Source organism: Lolium rigidum, chromosome 3 (assembly GCF_022539505.1).
Source record: "Lolium rigidum isolate FL_2022 chromosome 3, APGP_CSIRO_Lrig_0.1, whole genome shotgun sequence".
In the NCBI taxonomy this organism is placed as follows: domain Eukaryota; kingdom Viridiplantae; phylum Streptophyta; class Magnoliopsida; order Poales; family Poaceae; genus Lolium; species Lolium rigidum.
Window position 1 is genome coordinate 145480596 of NC_061510.1, and position 23132 is coordinate 145503727.

Consider the following 23132-nt stretch of genomic DNA (forward strand, 5'->3'; position numbering starts at 1 on the left):
AAGATCATTATCCTCTCATATGATTTATTTTTGGATAGCCAAGTGGCATTTGCTACTAAATATCTTGTGGATGGTTTTATTATTGTTGATGAGTCACTATATTATATTTGATTGGATTTATAATATAATATTGGTGAAAAGGTTAATGTTGAGGGTTATTTCTCAAGTTTGGATAGTTGGTGTTTGAATTTACCAAGGCATGATCATATGAGTTTCAAAGTACTCATAGTTAATTTTATTCAAATAGTTTGAACTATAATTCGTAATGTAAATGGATTTAGTTTTATGATATTCCATATACTTAATAAGTTATGATTTAAATGAGAATGTGTGGCTTTTATGCACTTTAGACCCTGTGGTTTAATTTATTTATAAGTGAATTAAATTACACACAAAGGTAGTTGCTAACTTTCAAGTGTTAATAAGTTAGGGTTTGATTCTTAAAGAATGTGTTGTTGTAAATATAATTCCATTTGGTCTAATCCATAGATCACAATCATCTCTACCCAAAACAAGGTTTTAACAAAGATCACAGATGAAGTTTATAGCGCTTGACTTGATGATCTACTTCAATTCCAAGCAAGTCAAGTGAAACTTCAGTGATCGTGGTAAGTTTTATTTGAAAGCGCGAAAATCCCCGGATTTTCTATGCATGAATGCAATGCACACTTTGGTGTTCTCTCATTTTATAGCCTCTAAACCTGGGATATGACAGACCTCTCCCCCTTAAACCGAACTTCGTCCCGAAGTTCGAACGCTCTCATGTTTCGGAACGTGGAACCGACTTGAACAGCATCACCATCCTTCAACTCCATGGTGATCACACTAGATATAGTTAGATATATCCCCTATCCATATTCTTCCTATAGTCTTCCGATGTCCGGTACTGATATTTCCTTTTAATTCTAGGATTTCCTTTTAACATTTGAAACTTCTAGTCTTATTCTTTGAAGATCCTTGGATTAGGACAGCTTCTTATGCTAATGGGCTTTACTAAAGGTTGTGGTGATAGCTTCCTATCCGGGTACTCAAAGCTTGGTTCTACCGGCTGCGGTAATCCAGCTGCGGTGTAATATGGCACTATGGTGTACCAGCTGCGATATCCAAACCTTAATTTTAAAAGATTAATTTAAGGTAGGGTATTGTTTTCCCTTACTACCATAACGAAAGTAATGGTACCTGGTAAGGTATTACGATAGGCATGGTCCTGGTTGTTTAGTCCTACGAATGGATTAGACTCATTTAGTCCATCCAATCATGGCTTCTAGTTTCGCTAGTTATCTTCCTTTTGGTTTCTTTAGGTTCCATGAAAGGAATCTTTCTAATAATCATTAGTTTTGATATGGTCAAACCCTTCGGTCTTTTGTTTTCTTAGGCTCGATTAGCCTCCGACATCTACTTCCTCCAACTTCATTAGCTTAGACTTACTTGAGCTCTTTTACTTCGAGTAATTAGTAATTACCCACTCAAGTGAAGATCTAACTCTTACTTCCTCGAGATATGAACCTCGGCTACGGTCTGACATCCTCCTGAGAGTACTATTATATGGGTACTTCCCAACAACCTTATGAAAATAAGATTGTACTTCCTCCCAGATCAGACCTTTTTCTTCGTCTATCATACTCCAAATCATATTTAAATACTTCTCCTTCAGCCTTCCTCTCCTCCTTGGAGTTTACTAATAATCTTCAAACTTCCTTTCTTCTAATCATTAAACTCCAAGGGTAAGTAGTTGGTTTAAGTCTGGTTTATATTTTGTACCTTTCTAAAGTCTCATCAAGAATTCTTTATGGTGTATCCACACAGTTGTGGGTATCCCTTATGAATCCTTTGACTAAATATTTACCAACTACGAGATACCAGCTGTGAAATACTAGCTGCGGAATCTCCCTTTCTTTTAGGGTATAGAAATGTTCAAGTCTGTGGGCTATCTGGTACCAGCTGCAGACTACCTAGTACCGGATGTGGCTTATTGGATACCAGTTTGTGGCTATGTTATGGTTCTAGTCAATATCTACTTACCAGCTGTGGCTACTTACATAGTTTTAGTTAAGATGTACCTCACTTCACATACTTTCTCTTCATGATTATCCTATATCAGCTGCGGCCTTATTATACCAGCTGCGACTTCACTTGTCTATTTTCCTTCTTCTAGGGTTTGTTTTGCAAGATAACCACTTGTTGACACTATGAAAATAGTATTATAAGTGACTTCACTTGCATTCCCTTCTTCCATAGTGAATATGGCTCCACTTCTACTACTCCATATTCACTATTTTTCTCACTTTCATGATACTTCCATGTTGAAGTACTCCTTGATTGAGGATAAAAGTGAGTTTTGATTGGTCCTTCCTTCAGATTGTTGTGGTTGCTTCCCACAATTTTACTTCCTTCTTCAAGGGAACCTTCATCTTGTCTTCAAATCTTCATAATTCGTCACTTCCTTACACGAATACCTTTACCCTTTAGACCTATAACATCAAGTAAGAGCTTGATATTGCAACATGCATTTGCATATCAAAGTCAAACTTCATGTATGGATCTAGTCAATCAATGAAAATCCAATAAAATCCAAGAAGATTCAGCTTTGTGTTCATAATACACATCCTTATATGCCTGAATATAAAAGTTGGGTAAGACATCCCTAAACATCGGGATCGGATGTGTAGTATAAAACACCACATAAGATAGGTTTAGGTTGTGATACTTAGCACAATACGTGAATTTCTACTATTTGTCTCAACATTTATCTTAATTGCACATTTGCAACGAGACAATTTGAAACAAAATGGCCTGGAATAGTTGAAGTTAACCTAGTTTTCTTTGGAAGTACTAACAGAATAGTATACCATACATGTGCTATTGAGGACTACTTCCTATAATACAATTAGTTCTAACATGTCTACTCTAAACACATGATTGTTTAGAATATACCACCTATAACTCTAGGATTTCTCTATGTGATATGCTCTAAATAAGCCTCCTTTAAATTAAGGACTATGATTCTAACATACTTGGTACGGTTTCCAGGATTTTAAGGCCTAAGCTTTTGAACTATTCCCTAAATCCTTACTCCTTATCATTCTTTTATTATCGTACTTATGATGTTCTACTCCATCATACCATGATTCTCAAGTGAATCATATATGATTACCAACTTTACCCTGAAAAGTAGAGTTGTATAACTCTTATCACTCTTCCTTTCCTCCTATGATTGACTCATCATCGACATATACTACCTTATATAACTTATCTCCCTTACTTAACATCAGTCATTTGACATTTTTAATGACTCTTACTTAACTATAACTTGCATTGGTATACTTCTTCCAATAGGATGTCTTCCTTATGGTTGTATCCTCTCTTTGGACTACCATGTATTGTATACCAACCGTGGTCTACTACCACCCATTATCTTAAGCTTCAATGGTGTTCTAATTATTTGGAATGAAGCAAGATAACTAATTAACCTTATTTAAGAAATATAGATAAGAAAACTTGACTCAAGTGTGTCGGGATTATTCTCAAGTGAATACCCATCTCAAGTCAAAATAATAGTTGGTTTAACTAAGACAACTTCCTATAGACACTACCAAACCTATAGGTCTCCTTTAAAGGGTTTTAATCCTAAGGTCAAAGCATTTGCTCGATACCAGTTGTGATGACCCGAGCGTACCACCTTGCATGGTGTAGTACACAAGTCGTTGACATAACACAAGTGAAACACCGTTCCACCCATATTACATCTCTCGAGTGGTACAACGAAACATATGCGAGTCCAAGGTATGTCTATAGAAGTACACACGAACAGTTTACATAAGATCCACACAACCTCCTACTTTACGGTGAGGTAAAACTTCAAATAAAGCTCCGGAAGAACGACTCGTAATCTATCTTATTGCTAACTCAAGTTCAAGAGCTACTTGGCTTGCTATAGAAATCTAGCTACTTAGGTGCTATGATTAGGGAAAGATTCCCTTCTATTACTAGTCTAGGTTTCCATTATAACCGATGCGAGGAGTTGACTCCATTGACTTCGTTGATTGGATTCTTCATCTTGTTGCGGTTGACTCCTTTGCCTTCGAGTTCCACGGTAGTTTCTCCTTCGGTGCATTGCTCTAAGAAGGGGGTTCAAACGAGATAGAATGAGTACGAGCGTACTCGGCAAGTTCATATTAGGAAATATGTGTATCATGCACTAGCTACAGCCATAGACCGGAAAGTCATAGGCGAATGCAAGTTTTCATAAACATTTCTTCAAAAGGTTTATTTTATTCCGAAAACTATGCCCGTCGGTCTTCACGGAGTTGACCAGAACTTCGTGGAGTTCCTTTCTGCCGCGTTCGCAGCTTCCTTCCCGAACAGGGAGTGACAGTCACAATTCAGTATCCTCTGCAGAGGTGCGTTACTTTTCCCATAAGAGACCTTATCCTTGATACCTATCCGAGATGCATGCTCGTCCACACTTCCTTGGTGTGGGGCCAGGTGTAAGATCCAAGCCAATCACTGCCTTCTCCGCGACTGCAAACCCACCCTTTTGTCCACCCGCACACCTCCCGTAGACTTTCCCCCGATAATACGGCTTTACTCATGGTGTACTTTGGACAATCCTTCATAGATCGGAAGAGATTAACATCACTAATGGATGGGGATTTAAAAGGATTTCCCAACCTATTGCGGCAGTGCCTCCAGCACCCCACCGTCTCTCCGATCCGTTGGCGTGCAGAAGGGAAAAGATACAGCTGACTTCCCCAGAGCCATTATAGATCTTATGGTCAACGCGATATGTACGGCGCTAGAATCACTGGACGGCATTGGTAATTAATCCTAGGGTGATATAACCCATGCAATGGAACCTCCACCATATCAACACATACCATGGTTCCATTGCCCACCACATAGTCATATTCATAATTGTAAAATAATATTTGCTTTTCAATGCATGAGTGATAAGTATAGTACTTTGCATATAATTTGATAGAAATAATCAAATGACATGAGCAAGCGATGAACTTGCCTTTCTTGACTCGCAAGATTATGCAGGCAAAAGCTTCGATACGTGAGAACTCCAAATGCTGAAATACCATCATCGTCCGGTAAGGACAATGTTTAAAGAACCGGCAAAGATGCTATAATGCATAGTATGAGATGCAATCGTCCCGAGCGTAACCTAACCTCGATGATTTAGGATTGAATGAGTTATAAAGATTTATTTAGGGTGTGTTGCATTTTTAGGATGGTTCTCAAACAAGGTTCTTATTAGGGTTTGCTTATATTAGCATCATAACCAGGTGATATAAGACATTATAACAATCATACACATAAGGAATAGTGGTGGAATAATATATAAAGAACAGTTGTCAAATTTTAGGTTCTACAGAACATGGTTGATGATTACTTATACTATACTTCAAAAGAATAACTTTTGAAGAACATGTTGTTTAAGAATTAAGAAGTATTTCAAATAAGAACTATGGCTTCTATGGTTTGATTGAAATTTGTACTTCAAAAGAATAACTTTTGAAGAACAGGTTAAATAAGAACAAGGACTACTATAATTAGGGGTTATGGCTTCTATGATTTACTTATTAGATTCATTTAGTTCTCTAATAGGAACTAGTTGGATTGTTAAATAGAATTGGTCTATACATAGCAAGTATTAACAATTTATTACTATGGTTGATTATGATATCATTTCAAAGGATGGTTATCCAGATGGTTCTATAATTTAGCCACTATGGTTTATTATAGTTTCACAATTTCTTTACTACATAATCATTAATAGTTCCTAAGCTAAGTGGATTATCATTTCCTAAGTAGGGTTGAGTGGAATGGGAGCATGTGTTGTGAATTATTACACAAGGTTGATACTAGGGTTCATAATTATAGTTCTACTAAATTATGATGATTAAGGTTGATCCTAATGGTGTGGTATAATGGATTGATGATCAATGGTGCTAACATGTGGTAACAAGCTAGGGTTTATATTTAGGTGGCACTAGTGGATCATATAGGTTTTAAATTGGAAATAGAGACATGAAATGATGACTCATGTGAATTGGTTTTATGTTGGTAGATCCTGACTTGTATTTGTTGGTCACATAATAATGTTCTCTATGTAAGGTGAAATTCACATGATCACATGTAACACATAACTAGGGTTTTGGAGTTGTTTCTAATTTAGGGTGATCACATGAAATAATGAGATCAAAGTCTTACTCAATTGAAACTAGGGTTTCTACATTGATACAATACTTGAACTAATAATTGACAATTGAAATGTGGTCACTAATTACTTTGAATCAAAATTAGTAATGGTTTAACATTTTATTAATTTTCCACAAGAATTAATAATTAGGTAATTCTTATTTAGGTTTAATTTAGAATCGGGGTTTAATAATTGTTATTAGGGTTTAAAATAAGTAACTTGTTAACTAAAGATGTTTAAGTAAATAGGTTTTGATTTACCAAAATAATATTGGCTTATAATATTTTCTTGAGTTATTACTTATTTAAAGAAAATGGAAAATAGTAATTTGCAATTAGGGTTTATGAATTACCACTAATAATTAAGTTAATGCAAATATGGTAATTAAAATTAATCCTAAAATTTTACTTAGTTACTGAATAGTTAAAATTAAATTTTGTAATTTAATTATTTATTGAATTCAATTTGCATTTTAAATGAATGAAAAAGGCATAATTAAAGAAGTTAAAAATAAGTGAATTTTTATTTTGACACACATTTTTGTTTTATATTTTATTTGAATAGAGTTTATTTTTGTGAGCATTTTAATATATTATTCATAATTTTCGGAGTTGAAATGAATTTTATACAATTTTGCAAAGTTTCAACTATTTACTGGATTTTGAATTAAAACAGAAAACACTAGAGTTGCCCGGTCTGGTGCTACCCTAGTGACTGACGGGTGGGGTCAAGTCCATGTCAGCTGCCACGTTGGTAGTTGACTGGTCAAAATCGAGACGTGGCAAAAGAGCTCCTCTCCGGCGAGGCAGTCGACGGCGGCGCCGTCGATTCGGACCCTCCCCGGATGATTGGCTACTACTGCTCTCCTCAGCACGCGATAAGGAAGCGATTGACACTAGCGCCGCTACCTAAAGGTCATCGGAGCATGGCCATCGGCGAGGTGAAGCGGCGGTGTTTACGGGCTCACGGTGCGGCGAGGATCTGAGATGCAATTGAGCTGGCCGAGGGCACTAAGAGATGCAAGAGCTCACCAGGAGCACGGAGCGCTTGATGGCGTGGCCTGAGGTGGTCGCAATCGGCGGCGACGACGGTGACCGGCGTCGGAGATGCTGAGCTTGACGGCGACGCTCCAGGACGCTCCGGCCCGATTCCTGGTGCTAGCTGAGCAAGTCGAGGGCGAGGAAGACGATGGCGTCCACGGCGTGGCTCGGGAGTGCCTCCATCGACGGCGAGACGATTTGTCCGGCGGGTTAGGGTTTCGGTCTGAGAAGCAAATTGAAGAGGAAAAGAAGAAATGGGGAGCTAGGGTTCGTCCTGGGGTATTTATAGGCTCCAGAAATGTGCCTCGTCACGCGGCCGATCAAGGAGAGGTCGACAGCAGCGAGGAGGAGGTGGCCACGGCATCGTGCTGTCGAGCGCGTGTGAGAGGAAGACGAAGATCGTCTTCTTCGATCTTATCTCGCGAAGGGGTACGGTGGGCCACGTTTGGGTGCTGGTGGGTTGGTTGTTGGGCTCAGCTGTTGGGTTGGTTGTTGGGCTCACCACGGCCAGGTAAGGTAAATTTTCCCTCTCTTTTCCTTTTCAAATTTTGTTTTATATTTTCTGTTTTCCATTTTCTGGTTTCTAGTTTATTATTTGAATTCAATTCTGACTTCTATTTTGTTCTGCAGGTTTTCTAATTTTTGATTCTCAATAGAATTTAATAGAAATACATATTGCATAGTTGTTTGGTTCAAACAAATGTTTTAATCTTTGATTAAATTTGTGTTGTTGTGAGAGTTATGGCAAATTTAAAATAAGCATGAGTTGGGGTATTTATTTCAATTCCCTTTTTAATTTGGGAACCAGATCTATTTAAATGATTTGAAATTTCTAACATGTGCATGGTGAGCACATGATTAGGGTTTGCTAGTACTTAGCAATATTGATGGATTGTTTATATATTTTAATTATGGCTAGGGTTTAACAAATGGTAAAAGAAATGGAATTGTGTTATGATTTTATGTGGATAGTTATTTCTAAGGGTTTAGAGTTTTGCATACTCTTTATTAAGTTGCAATATAAGTAGGCATGAGGCATGGCAGGGTTCTTTTCATGATCCCAAGTGGTACTTGGATTCAAATGTGGTCTAGGGTTTTTATTTTGGATTTCCCATGGGATACACAAGCCAGAATTGGGTATAAGTATAAACTTTGATTATGTTTTATTGGCTAGCTATGGTTACTCCTCCATACAAGGCATGAGGATTGGTATGGGATTAACTACTAGTGATATACTTATTATTCTATGTGATGGATGATATCTATTAATCATATGGGGTTAACTTATCATTTATATCTACAAGGTATAATCATGCATTAGACAATATCCACTTATTCCTCACTAATCACTCTTTATCATTCCTCTCATCACACTCACTTAGATTCTTAGGTTTCTAATTAATACCAAATTGTGATGATTATGGAATTGGTTTCCTAAGGTCCTACTCAAGAGATGATGATATGATCCTCTAAATATATGGTTTGCCTAGGGATTCTACCTTGCAATATTACGTAGCTTGTTCTTCGGAAATCTGATAAACCTTCTTCTTGTGGTATGCCTCCACCTCCTAGCTTCTTCATCTTGATCCTAGCTAATTCACATGGAGTGGCTCTATGTGTTTGTTCCCATGTATCATGCTACAAGATGAGCAAAGGGATGAAGGGTGTGGCTCTATTTATAGGCTTGGGCAAGCTCTAGTATCATGACACATAGGTGGTGACTCTTGTGTTGGTTAGATGAGTAAGGTGCTTGGTTGTCATGCTCTCATCCATAGCAATCCTTTGAGCATGAGGTGGCAAAGCTTGGGATGCAAGTCATGTAGATATTTTCATCCCATGTGGCAAGATCATTATCCTCTCATATGATTTATTTTTGGATAGCCAAGTGGCATTTGCTACTAAATATCTTGTGGATGGTTTTATTATTGTTGATGAGTCACTATATTATATTTGATTGGATTTATAATATAATATTGGTGAAAAGGTTAATGTTGAGGGTTATTTCTCAAGTTTGGATAGTTGGTGTTTGAATTTACCAAGGCATGATCATATGAGTTTCAAAGTACTCATAGTTAATTTTATTCAAATAGTTTGAACTATAATTCGTAATGTAAATGGATTTAGTTTTATGATATTCCATATACTTAATAAGTTATGATTTAAATGAGAATGTGTGGCTTTTATGCACTTTAGACCCCGTGGTTTAATTTATTTATAAGTGAATTAAATTACACACAAAGGTAGTTGCTAACTTTCAAGTGTTAATAAGTTAGGGTTTGATTCTTAAAGAATGTGTTGTTGTAAATATAATTCCATTTGGTCTAATCCATAGATCACAATCATCTCTACCCAAAACAAGGTTTTAACAAAGATCACAGTGAAGTTTATAGCGCTTGACTTGATGATCTACTTCAATTCCAGCAAGTCAAGTGAAACTTCAGTGACTGTGGTAAGTTTTATTTGAAAGCGCGAAAATCCCCCGGATTTTCTATGCATGAATGCAATGCACACTTTGGTGTTCTCTCATTTTATAGCCTCTAAACCTGGGATATGACATAACTCCAAGAGGGAGTATTTATGCTCGATAGTGCGTTCATGCCTCCATTAAATCTGGGACAGTGACAGAAAGTTCTAAGGTTGTGGATGTGCTATTGCCACTAGGGATAAAACATTGATGCTATATCCGAGGATGTAGTTATTGATTACATTACGCACCATACTTAATGCAATTGTCTGTTGTTTTGCAACTTAATACTGGAAGGGGTTCGGATGATAACCTTGAAGGTGGACTTTTTAGGCATAGATGCATGCTTGGATAGCGGTCTATGTACTTTGTCGTAATGCCCAATTAAATCTCACTATACTTATCATGACATGTATGTGCATTGTTATGCCCTCTCTATTTGTCAATTGCCCGACCGTAATTTGTTCACCCAACATGCTTTTATCTTATGGGAGAGACACCTCTAGTGAACTGTGGACCCCGGTCCATTCTTTAATACTTGAAATACAAATCTGCTCGTAATGCTTGTTTTACTGTTTTCTCTCGCAAACAATCATCTTCCACACAATACGGTTAATCCTTTGTTACAGCAAGCCGGTGAGATTGACAACCTCACCGTTTCGTTGGGACAAAGTACTTTGGTTGTGTTGTGCAGGTTCCACGTTGGCGCCGGGATCTCTGGTGTTGCGCCGCACTACATCCCGCCGCCATCAACCTTCAACGTGCTTCTTGGCTCCTCCTGGTTCGATAAACATTGGTTTCTTTCTGAGGGAAAACTTGCTGTTGTGCGCATCATACCTTCCTCTTGGGGTTCCCAACGAACGTGTGAGTTACACGCCATCACGCGTCTGCTCCGCCAAGCATCGAGGAGGTGGGGATCCGGCCGCCGATCTGCACGCGGCGACGAGGAAGGGCCCCCCGCCGCCGCCACGCCCCGAGGGACTTTGCCCCCGGCGGCGCTACCGGCGGCGACGGCGGCGGAGGGCGGGGTGCGGGAGGGTTAGGGTTGGGGGCGGAGGTACACTCACATGACCGTTCACTCTGCCAAAACATTTCCTCTAGCCACCAACTTATCCTACGAACCTGATCTTTTGATGAAGTAATCCCGCCACACCCCACAACCAAAAAGACGATGACTCACTCCAGAACCTTCGCAAGAGATATCCCCAGCCACAGGAAGTAGTAACCAAACTAGACTTGCCCAAGGGGTGACGATAAAAAAAAGCTTGAACAGGCTACATAGGCTATGGTCTACAACGGTGGTAAAGTGTTCAAGGTTCACTTCAGTGGCACCATCGAAGTTTGGAGGATTATTTTATTTAGTCATCTTCTATTCATTCAAATTTCATTTATTTTCACACGTCCAAACAACCGCTGGTTAGTCCAACCATATGTCATAATAAGCAAATAAAGATCCACTTATTTGTAGGTTTATGTTGTCTGGGCGACCGAAGTGACATCGTAGGTCATGCACAGCTAGCTCTACGGAAACTAGAAGATTCAATCCAGTCGGCCGGAATCTGACATGTATTTGGCCGATTGTACCAGAAACTCAACTCACTTGGGAGCGAGTCCCTCCATGAATTTATTCATATTACAATATGAAATAGAGCCATGATATCTCATGACACACATCAGTTTATAGCACACAAAATGCACATAAGTGACATGCATAAAGATACACATATAGCAATATGTAAACAAACATGCGTACACACATATCATCGAAAACATGAATATGTAATTTTCTTACATCGGTGGAACACTAATCATATACATGTGCATGCTTGTTGTGACTGAAATATGGCATATAAATTTAAATTTCCAATTATACCCTTTGACTATTTTATTACAATACCTTTTGTAAGCTTCAAAACCAGTTAACTATATTCAACTAAATTTTGGGTAACACAGGCCACAACATTACGAGCTCACATACCTAAAAGATGAGAAAATAAATTCTGACATGCGCTCTCTTCGTCGCATGCCTAATTAATCGACTAATCTCTGGTAGTTGGCATGACATGAAAATGTGAGATATATATACAATATTATTACAATACCTTTTGTAAGCTTCAAAACCGGACCGAAACCAGTTAATTATATTCAACTAAATTTTGGGTAACACATGCCACAACATTACGAGCGCACATACCTAAAAGATGAGAAAATAAATTCTGACATGCGCTCTCTTGGTCGCATGCCTAATTAATCGACTAATCTCCGGTAGTTGACATGACATGAAATGTGAGATATATATACAATATTATTATTATGTTATAAAAACCGAACACACTGGGCACTCCTGGGAGCAAAAGTGGATAAACAGCTTTCTATTTTGATAGTTGATGATGATACGTACGTGAGTATGACTGTATGAGTGAGAAAATTGGATTTTTCCCTGTTCTGAAAGTAAAGAATCGGTGTTAAATCGGAGTATATCCATATGAAGATAACTGATCCGTAGCGTTTACAGACTATTTTAAGAGAACTCTTTTTTTTTTTGAAACGGAGGCAAAAGCTTTGCTTCGTCCATTCATTAAGCAGAAGGTGCTCGGTTTTTAGGAGAAAACCGGACGAAAACCAACAACAATAGTGCCAAAGCACACCCACAACCACACACACCCCGCCACAAGGGGCACATCTAGCCACCCTGCCTACCCACAAAAGCTACAGAAGAAGCTCAAGTTGGCATATGCCAAGCAGATGGCCCTTCGAGGAGAGACCGACAGCTCCGATTCTGAAGCCGAGCCTCGGAATGGAGATGCGCAAGACCCGCGTGCCGAATAGGACCTTCACTGAGTAAATTACAAAAAACTACCACAATTCGAGCTAGGGTAACAGGTTAGTACATGTTTTGCTAATTTTTGTAAAAAACTACCACCTTTGAGATAACGCTTTACAAATAGCACTAATGGTCATTTGACACAGCTATAATTGCAAATCTGACCAATATGACCCATCAGTAATGGATGAGTTGGTAGAACACGTGGATGAGAAGCTGACGTGGACGTGGGGGCCTCCTATCAGTCTCTCATTTTTTCCCTTGCCTTCCTCCTCATATTATCTCTGTGAACGTCGCTGCGGGCTATTGTATTGAGAGACCGACACGCAGGTTCTGAGTGTGTGCTAACTATCGTGAGCTTGCATCTTATAAAAAAAAGTAGGTGAGCTTGCAGAGTATATATATATATAATCAATAATTCTAAAATTATCCGGCATGAAACAACATATGTTTTTTTGCAACTGGCAGGCTTTAACCAAACGCATAGTCGCAGATGACTTTGGCTGTACGTATTGGGTTCGAGTACTTATGTGGTCATAACTTTCTTTTGTGTATTTTAATCTATTTTTGCTGCAAAAAATAATTATTTTGCTGGAACTATGATTCGATGCCTTTACTAGTCGCAAACGAACAGAACGCTGGTACCACTGCATCTCTCAATCAGATATGAAAAGCTAACGTAGCAATTTATTTATTTAGATCCAAAAAAATTGGATTCAAATTTGTTTGAATAAACTTGGATGGAAAAATTCTGATATTTCCGACATTTTCCGGTAACCGAATTTTAAGTTGTTCGTCGGTAAAAAATGTTACAGAGAAAAAAAAACCTTGTGTCCACGTCAGCTCCTTATCCATGTGTTCTGCCAACTCATCCATTACAGACGAGCCCTACTAGTCAGCTTTGCAGTTATAACTGTGTCAAATGACTATTAGTGCTATCTGTAACGCGTTGCCTCACTAGTTGTAGATTTTTGCAAAAATTAGCAAAATAAGTACTGACCTGTTATCCTAGCCTGAATTGTGGTAGTTTTTTGTAATTTACTCACCTTCACTAGACCGCCCATTGAAGGTCATCGTATACCATCCAAAGGCGGCTTCGACTTCACAGCGAGAGGAGACCATCACGAAGACATTCGGACACGCCGGAACGGAGCCGGCTAACACGGTCTTGATGCCACCAAACCTTGTTCGTCACCATTGTCGTTGCCTCACAAGCCTCCACCCGGAACACCCACATACGAAGCCATCGCCTCGATAAAAATCACCACCTACGTCTTCCGCAAGTCCCTCCAGTCGGTGCTGGCTCCAAGAACGAGGCCCCAAGAGGTGAGTGACGCGAGACACCACCCTCGTCCGATCCCCGGCAGGATCTAAGGTTTCCCCCGGAGTTCTTCCCAATTGGAGGATCATACAACAGCCTCAACGACGCCTTCAAGAAGGTAGCGGCGCCACAAGCACCACCGTCGTCTGTCCCGGCCGGGAAACGGGAGCAAGGCATTAGCTCGGTGTTGCACCGCAACCACCACCAGAAGAAGGACCAGCTGAACCACCTCTACCAAACCATGCCCGACGCTCGCCAACCCCATGCGCCCGACAAGTACGTCGCAACCACTTGCAGGACTGAGCGCCGGGGCCCAAAACCACACCACAGCGAGCCACCCCATAGCCTGCCATGGAACCCAGATGACCTCACCGAAGAGGTCAGCCGCCACCGCTCGGAGCTGCTGCTCCGGCATCCGGGAGCCACAGCGGACCATAGTCCGACGAGCTCCCCATCCACGCGCACGGCAGGTCAGGCTCGAGGCTGCCGGAACCACCAGATCTTGTCGCAGCAGGGAGCCCCGCAGCAACCCACGACGATGCAGCATAGCAAGTGGGTCGCGGCCGCCCACGAAGCCCAGATCGGGCCCGAGTGGGCCCGCACGGCCGCCACCGGATCTGAGGCCGCCATAGCACTCGACATGCCGCCGGCCTCCCGCCCGTCCCGCCGCGACATGGTCTTCACCTCCGCCTCCGAGCCATCGACGGCGCCACGCGCCGGCGCGTCGCCTCGCCGGCTCCACTCAGATGCATCCAACCGCCGGGGGTTCCCCATCCCACGAGCGAGCAACTCCCGGCCGGAGAAGAGACATGCCTACCGTCGTCGGCTCCGCATGGGCTTTGCCCGGCGGAGTCCACCGGCGACGGCAGGGGAGGGTTGGGTGGGGGTTGTGCTGGCTGGCGGGGGGCTTTTTCCGCCACCCGTGTCGCCCAGGGGAGGGAGCGACGCGGGGCCTCCTCAGAATAAGAAGCTTATTTTAAGAGAACTTGCGCACATCAATAACCAAAAATAGACTTATTATGCAACAAGAAGGTCATTATTGGGTTAATCTCAGAACTCTGGGCGTTTCATTGACAAACTATAGCCGAAGTTTGCGAACCAATTTTGGATTAGCCGGTTTCCTGAATGGAATCTACTCCGTACTAGGAACTAGGAAGCCAATCAGGACGACTCCTGTTGGTCGAAAAACAATTATTTCCTGGCAACAAACAGATCAAGCAAGCCTTATAAATACGGGCCAGAGTTCACCGGTCACGCGCGTGCTCGCGTCGACGCCCAAAACCCACCGCAAAACCCATCGAGACCTTCCAAACCGGAAATTCCTTCGATCCTCATGGCGAACTCGCCGTCGCCGCCACCGCCACCGTCCTGGCGGATCCCTAACTCAGAGGATGCTGCAAACCTCGCCGCCGCTGCTCTGGCAGCACCCGCTCGCGCATGGAGCTCGCTCGCCGCCCGCCTCCCTCCGCTCGCGGACTCCCGCCTTCTCGCCGCCCGCATCCCTCCGCTCCCGGACTACCGTCTCCTCGCCGCCCGCCTCCCCACGCTCCCGGACTACCGTCTCCTCGCCGCCCGCCTCCCTCCGCTCGCGGACTCCCGTCTCCTCGCCGCCGTCTCCGATCTGCGTTGCCGCATATTCACAGGCCGCAGACGCCGCCGCCGACGCTGCCGCCCTGGTCTCCCGCTCCCCATCCATGGTGACTCCGCACGGTAAGAATCCTCTGCTCGAATTCGCCTGGTGCATGTGATTCTTGCGATATGCATTGCCTTCTTCGAGTAATTTCTACAGTAGTAGTAGCTAATCCGAATTTGTGCGAAATTTGGGTTATATATACATCGCGGTTGGCCCGTGAGGAAAGTATGGCCCGTGGTTATGCCGAATTATCTGGTGATTCTGTTTATTTTGCAATCTTAGACAATTATACTGATTGTTTCTTATTGGTCATATTTAAATTAGCCTTAGAGCATCTCTAGCATTTGATGTATAATATGGGAGGTGATACATCACATTTGACAACAAAATAGGTGATGTATATGGTTCCCTCAAAAAAAGGTGATGTATATTTTCTTAGAGGTGATGTATATTTTACCCCTATGTGATGTCATGTGATGTAAATATACATCAACTAGGAGGTGATGTAAAACAAATTTGGACTGCGCTAGGGGCCAACCGCCATGGTGAAACTTCATTCATCTCCCCGCCGCGTGATCGCCACCTACCCGTGACCACTGCCGCTCACCAAATTGGGCCGCAGTCGACCAAAATCGAGTTGCCTGACTTCACTACCACTCAGTTGCCCCTTCTCCGCCCCTCCTCCACCGCTTCAGAATTGATCGGCGCATCGCACGACCGCTGGTCGATTCCGGCGGGCAGCTACGCAACCGACGGTCGATTGACGACCTCCCGCTCGTGCATGCCCATTTTGTTGGTTGTGGAGGAGCCAAGCCAGTAAGCCACTCTCCCGAGGCTCGTTTCAAATCCGTGACGCTTGAAATAGAGGAGTAGTAGGCTGGGGTGAAATTTAGCAAGTGTTATTTGAGGAGTTTCTTTTTGGAGCATTTAGAGAAACCGGTAATACCCCTCAATCCGATGAAAGATGTCTAAGATTTATCTAAATTTAATGTATCTAAACATTAAATAATATCTACATATTTAAATTTTGACAAATTTCAGACAATTTTGATCTAATGGAGGAAGTAGAAGGGATGAAGAGAATCTTTAGAAAATAATTTCCAAATAAGGTACAGGGAGTAAAAATTGGCAGAGGTCGCTGGACTTGGCGACTTGCTTTGACGAGCATCCGCCGATTACTTGGGTCCCACGTCCAAACCCACCCCAAAACCCAACAAAGAAGAAGCCTTTGCAAACCGGACATTCCCCCGATCCCTATGGCGACCTCGCCGCCGCGGAGCCCTAACTCAGGCGACCCGCCCCAGTCCGGTGGCCTCGCCGTCGCCCTGGCCGCAGCGCCAGCTCGCGGATGGAGCTCCCTCGTCGCCCGCCTCCCTCCGCTCGCGGACTCTCTCCTCCTCGCCGCCGTCGCCGGTCTCCTCCGCCGCCTCTACGCGGGCCGTAAACGCCGCCGCCGACGCCCTGCTCTCCCACTCCCCATCTTCGACGACGCCGGAAGCTCCGCCCGGTGAGAACCCCCCCTGCCCGAATCGGTGCGGCGCCTGTGATCCCCATGATGTGCACGATTTTGCTGGGGTAGTTGTTGCTCTGCTTTGTGCTGTCGTTGACTGCGGGAAAGTAGATTTGTGCGGATTTAGTGTTGCAGGCTGCGAGATGATCTGTGGAGAACTTGTAGAAATGTGTTTGGGAATTGGTCAGTCAGACGCAAATATAGGAGGGAATCCACCACTATTCTTGAGCTAACGCATCATAGATCTGGCTTCCGTGTTTATGCAGAGCTACTTGCAATGTTTTTGACTGTATGTTATTTGCAGGATTGCTGGCCAGATGCCTAAAGCTTTTGCCATCTTAGAAGATATCGTGCAACACACTATGTCTAATTTGCATACTATTCAGAAAAGCTTGCCTTATTGGAAGTCCAGAGCTGAGGTATAAAGTTAATTCATAAACTGAAGTCTTCTGTTTTTGTTTCTTCCATGTTATTATTTGTGCTGTACTTACCTATTTCTGCCTGTGGATTTTTGTAGGGATCAAATTCACATAAAATGTACTTCATGGTGTTCGAAAGAGGTCCAAGGGCCTTTGTTGAAGCAACATGCCAAACACTGACTAAACTCAGGAGCAACGAAAGTCCTTCTAAGTATCTTGTAGACTCTGCTTCTGATATGGTCTCAACAAAACTTGCTGTCCTCACGAGTATGCAACATTGCTTGGCTGTTTTTCTGGCTGAGGTTTGTTAGCCTAACATGTTTTCCTACTCTGATTTAACATTCCGCTGATGTGAATGAAGTAGAATAAAATAGCTGAATAAGTATTTCGTACTTAATATCGTAGCTGCTCTCTTGAAGAAAACCTGTTGTACCACTCAGTCAATTTTCAAACCTATGTTTGTTTTATCTCTTGGATTTTTTTTCTCTGTGCCGCATGACTTATCATATGCATGAACTTAAACTCTGACTTGCCTCTTCTATAGGTTTACTCTGAAGTTGATAATCGCAGAGAAGGATTAACTGAAAGTTCAGATAAATCGCTACATACACTATTTGTTATTTTGAACACCGTCTTCTCCAAATTGGAGGCAACAATTAGAAATGCCACTGAGGTATGCAATGCCTGTTTTCCGTGATTTTGGATTGATAACATGTTTTGCTTCTTTGATGATATGTTGTTTAATTAGTTCAACACATGTTTACAGGGGCAAACTCTGCTGTTCTCTCCTGACGGAAACTCATCTCAGCTTATCTTTGAAAGGTTGCCAGAAGTTGATGTTGAGAGTCCACAGTGGACCGAGGCCTTATCAACAGATGCTATAGCCATGGTCTATCAGAACCTCCAGAAGTTAGATAGTTTTGTTTTCTCTCAAGTAAGTATCTCTCATGTCAATTACGACATATGTGATATACAGGGTGAACACTGTTGAGAAGATACCTTGGCGACGTCTCCTTTAGGGGATACTAGACCTGAGATGTGAATGAACTAATTTTGTTTCCGTCCAAATGAAATCAGGATACAGGTGCCTCTTGGTATGGGATGGCATCTCTAGTAGATGCAAGCCATATCATTAGGCCATAGATATCTATGAAATATGTTAATAGGAAATATATAACTAGTCAGCTGAATTCTAGCAACTCTTTCCCCTACAAATGTATATTCTAGCAATCCCCAGTCATGGGATTGTCCCCATGAAAGCCCCCTTGGGTCTTTTATGGTAGTCATAAGTTCATAATATTCAGGTTTAATTTCAATATTTGTACAATATATGTTTGTGCTTCATGTACTAAGTATTTGTATCCATATGCTAGTTTACATATATTGTTCCATGTACACACGCTTTCTTACGAAAAATTATTGGCACGATTACGGGTGTACCAGTATAGTACCAATTAACGGGAATAAAGAATGTGACAAGTGAGGCATCAGAACTGATCGCGTGGATAACCTAGTGATAATGTCTAACTTGTGTCTCATGTAAATTACATGTTTCTTGCTGTTGCAAAATTTGTCTGAATCCTTTTTTTTTCTGTGATAGCTTTCACGCCATAAAAAACCAAGAAGTATGACCATATACTGGTTACCCTACACGTGTGGAGCAATTGGCCTCTCTGCATGTTCCCTATGGCTTTTACGCCATAGTAGCTTGATGGGAAGTTCTGATCTGGACAATTGGATTCAAGATGCTAAGGAGTCGGTGGTCGGATTCTGGGATGAACATGTTGAGAGACCAGTAAGATACTTTCTGTATATATGTCCTATTAAAATCAAACTATTACTTATAATCCCTCCGTCCTATGAAACTTGTCTGAGATTTGTCAAAATTTGGATGTATCTAGATGCTATTTAGTGTCCAGATGCATCCGAATTTTGACAAATCTCAGACAACTTTCGTGGGATGGAGGGAGTACAAGATATCCTGTGAGGTCCCGCTAGAAGCCTTTGTTTGTTCTTCTTTTGCCAGATATTGTCTGCCAAAAAGGAAACACAAATAACTGAAAAGAAAAGCATGATGTCTTCTTTATTACTATCTGTACTATTTTCTTGTGGTATTAACATATCGTACAAAGTGAATTTATGTGTGCATTTGCACATGCTAACATGAATCTACTTTAGTAGAGCAGCATATATTGTTCTAAAAAATGGCAGAGGAGCATATATAAGCCGAAACTAATATGCACCTTCATTGTGGTCGTAATTCTCTAAATACTGTTCATTCAATTTTTATTTGGACCATTGAACTCTAGAAAGCATTTGGACAAGCACCTTTCCTAATCAGTTGTGTTGTTATGCTCACAGTATGATACCTTTTATGTTTTGACAACCTTTAGGTCATTTCTATTAGAGACGAGCTATTTGAGACATTCAAGAGAACAGATAAACGTGTAATGGAAAAGGAAGAGGTCCAACTGACTGAAGAAACACTGCACAGGTTATTCCTCCCTCTGACATATCTGTGATATGTCAAATCATTTTACCCGTGGTTCTTTCTTGAGTCTAGTGTAGCATTTTTTCTTGCTAAAATATATTAGCACATACCGTTGTTAAATTAATACCCATATGGCTTAGCTTAAGTTTCACCTGCTTACCCAAATAAATTTAGAATACAATTGAACAGTGTGTACTCATTTTTTAAAGATATATCAGTATATGTGGTTTCAGCAACGTACCAGGAAGACTTGGTCCATCTCCTGTACTTTGAGGCGTTTTCCAATTATGTAAGCCGCCAATATTTGCGGAATGACAAGAGCATTACACAGAGTGTCGTTAAGACCATAGTTCACAATACAGTAAATACTCAAATGCAACGATTACTTATGTGTAGCTATGGAGTGCTTATGTGTAGGTTTAAACAAATATGTGCATTTTATATTATTTTGTAGGATTGAATTGTTGGCCTCAGTCTGTATTATTCAGTATAATATATAGAATATAGATAAAAAGCATGCTCATCGCAGCACCTAAATGTTGTTCTTTATGTACTTTTGGTATTGTTGATAACATTGCTTCATTTTTTGTGGCGTATGTGCAAGTCTATTTGTCGAATCTGTAAAACTTCAGTGTTGCCTTTATGTTCTGAAATGCAATGAAGTATCATGAATCATGGTGTGAATCTTTTAACCATGCTGGTTACTTGCTGGATTCATAGGATGTTGGTTGCCTTTTGCGAGCAAACTAAATTTAAACCACCACAAGATGCATCATCGCAAGAGTTGCTGGAGATTGTCATGAGGAGGTAAGACTGTTTCAACTTTTAACTATACATACCATGTCCTGTGTTCATATCCATATCTTAGACCGAAAGTTGCAAGTTCAAAGGGCATCTGTAATATTTAATTTCTACCACTTATAAGAACTGTGATTTCATGTTGCTCACTGGAGCAATACTACAATTCGACCCTCCTTTCTGTGTAGAAACATATGATCCTTTGTTCATTGCCATTTCAGTTGCTTTTGCAAATAAAATAATTTTGTCCGCACTAGGGCAGATCTAGAAAAAACATTTATGGGGGCATAAGCAGTCCATCTTGGATCAGTTGAAATTCTTGGAACACATGAAAATATAACCCACATAAAGGTTTATACTGATTAATAGCTAGCCTAGCCATAACTAATAGTTACCAATTGTTCTTCAGAATATCAGTTCAACCTGCATTTCTTCTTTATAGCATTAACTGTTTTTTTAATAAGCTTAATGAAGCTAGGGATCAGTTTTTATAGCATGACAACTTGCCAACACGCCTTATGTTGTGGTACGGAGGGAGTACTGTCCATTGATACAACAAATCAAATTTATCATGCCAAAATTTATTCCTAAGCATCTTACTTACCTAACTTTATTAGCACAGCATACATCCGCAACTGCATCGCATACTTTACAGATATACTTTGTGTATGTCGCTTATATAACTCAATAACTACTTTAAGTATATGCTACTAAATTTACTTGTTTTGGATCGTCACTCAATGGATGAACTCTTGGTGGTGTTTATTTCATCCAAAGCTGACTTGACACTTTACATTCTGTTAATCATCTGAGTAATGGGTGAAAGTGATTACATTGATCATATTTATTTGTCCATTGATCTATATGTACATTAATGCAGATATGAGATGGAATCGGCGCATCCTATTTGGAATCTGTTTGGTGGAGAACTCGCAGTTGCCATGCTTATTCAGGTTCTTTCAGTTCTTGTGCATTCACCGTTCAATTTTTTTTCTTGTGCATTCAGTTAAAATCAACGTTCATTTTCTTACCTTCAATTTTGGGAATTTCAGGTTCAGAAGCTCAAACTGGATCTTCAAGAGTAAGTTTACTGTTATTTGCTGGAATATTGGTAAAAATGCATAAAAATATATACTCCGTATTATTAACCGCCAGAGATAATTGGGTTGTTCTTGTACAGGGCAATGCTGGAACTGGATCAGATTCTTAAGGCAAATGAGATAAATTTTGCTATTCTTGCAGCTCTGCCTGCATTTGGTCTTTCCCTTCTGCTACTTATTGTAGTGCGAGCATGGGCTATGCATGTACGTTTATATGCTTCTGTCATTATGTTCTTGATTGCAATACACCTGAAGCATCTGGCACAAGTATTATGAGAGTATGAGACCTTGATATGTACTCTTAATATATTTACACCACACACAGTTAGCAATGGGCATGTCCTATTTGCCATTTGTATGGTGAACAGGTCTGTGAAAACTTAAGGAAGGTTGCAGTCTAAATATATCTAACTATAGCTGTGATTATAATATAGGACCAAGGTGCAGAGGGAAGAGGAAGGATTGCACGGCATCAGCGGTGGCAGCTACTCATAGAAGTAGAGGAAAGACTTGAGGAGTTCAAGGAATGCATGACTAAGGAAATGGTAATTTGATTTTGATGTTCAGTATATTCTGCATATTTATTTTGATGCATACTTGTATTTCAGTTCAAGTTTTACGTCACATTTGGCCTCATATTGTTGGTTAACTAGTTCATTAATAATAATGATTATCGAACATGGCTGTGGTGGTGTATGATCTGCACAATCTTTTCCGTTATGAGATGCAATTGCTTGCCTGAGTAGTGATTTCCTGAATTTCCTGCAGGAGGAGGAGGCGCTTTGCAAATACGGATTGACTCTGTACACCCTTGATAGATTATACAAAGCTGTTGAGTTGCATGCAAAGAAAACCACCGAGTGGTCAAGGTCAGTCTCTGCTCTTTTTTTTTTTTTTTTTTTTTTTTTTACTTCCCTTGATGATTGTGGATGGCTGGTGGACCAACTCGTTCCGTTCACATTGCAGCGTGAGACAGAAAATGTTTAAGCTGGCAAAGCCTAATGTCGGAGTGTCAGACAAGCTGGATGTTCTTCAAGGATTGAAGTGGAATTACGCCTGCTTACGTCCATACCTGTCATGAACGAGTCCACGTGATTCATTTTTGAGATGGTCTATCTTGATATAATAGGGTGACATGCAATCCTTATGACTGGCCAATGCGGCTCTGCCACGTATAAATGTATTTTGCACCAGAGGTTACTTTCGCCGCAATTTGTATATTGAAAGTTCACTTTTTTTGTTGGTGAAGGCATGGACTTGCGGTATTTGTTTTCTTGACCTATAAGAAATGAGCGGACACCTGAACCTGTCTTGTACGCCCTTC

At 41.0% G+C, this 23132-nt stretch overlaps 1 protein-coding gene across 1 annotated transcript; it reads left to right on the forward strand.

The window, feature by feature from the left end:
- Positions 1 to 16746: 16746 nt before the first annotated feature.
- On the forward strand, positions 16747 to 23132 carry LOC124698357 (protein DGS1, mitochondrial-like). Its single transcript, XM_047230842.1, has 14 exons — positions 16747 to 16997; positions 17305 to 17419; positions 17518 to 17721; positions 17964 to 18092; positions 18186 to 18353; positions 19020 to 19214; positions 19813 to 19913; positions 20631 to 20717; positions 21589 to 21661; positions 21761 to 21789; positions 21889 to 22012; positions 22243 to 22353; positions 22577 to 22677; positions 22775 to 23132. Exons 1-14 carry the CDS (start codon positions 16747 to 16749, stop codon positions 22887 to 22889), a joined length of 1803 nt encoding a protein of 600 aa, XP_047086798.1. The 3' UTR covers positions 22890 to 23132.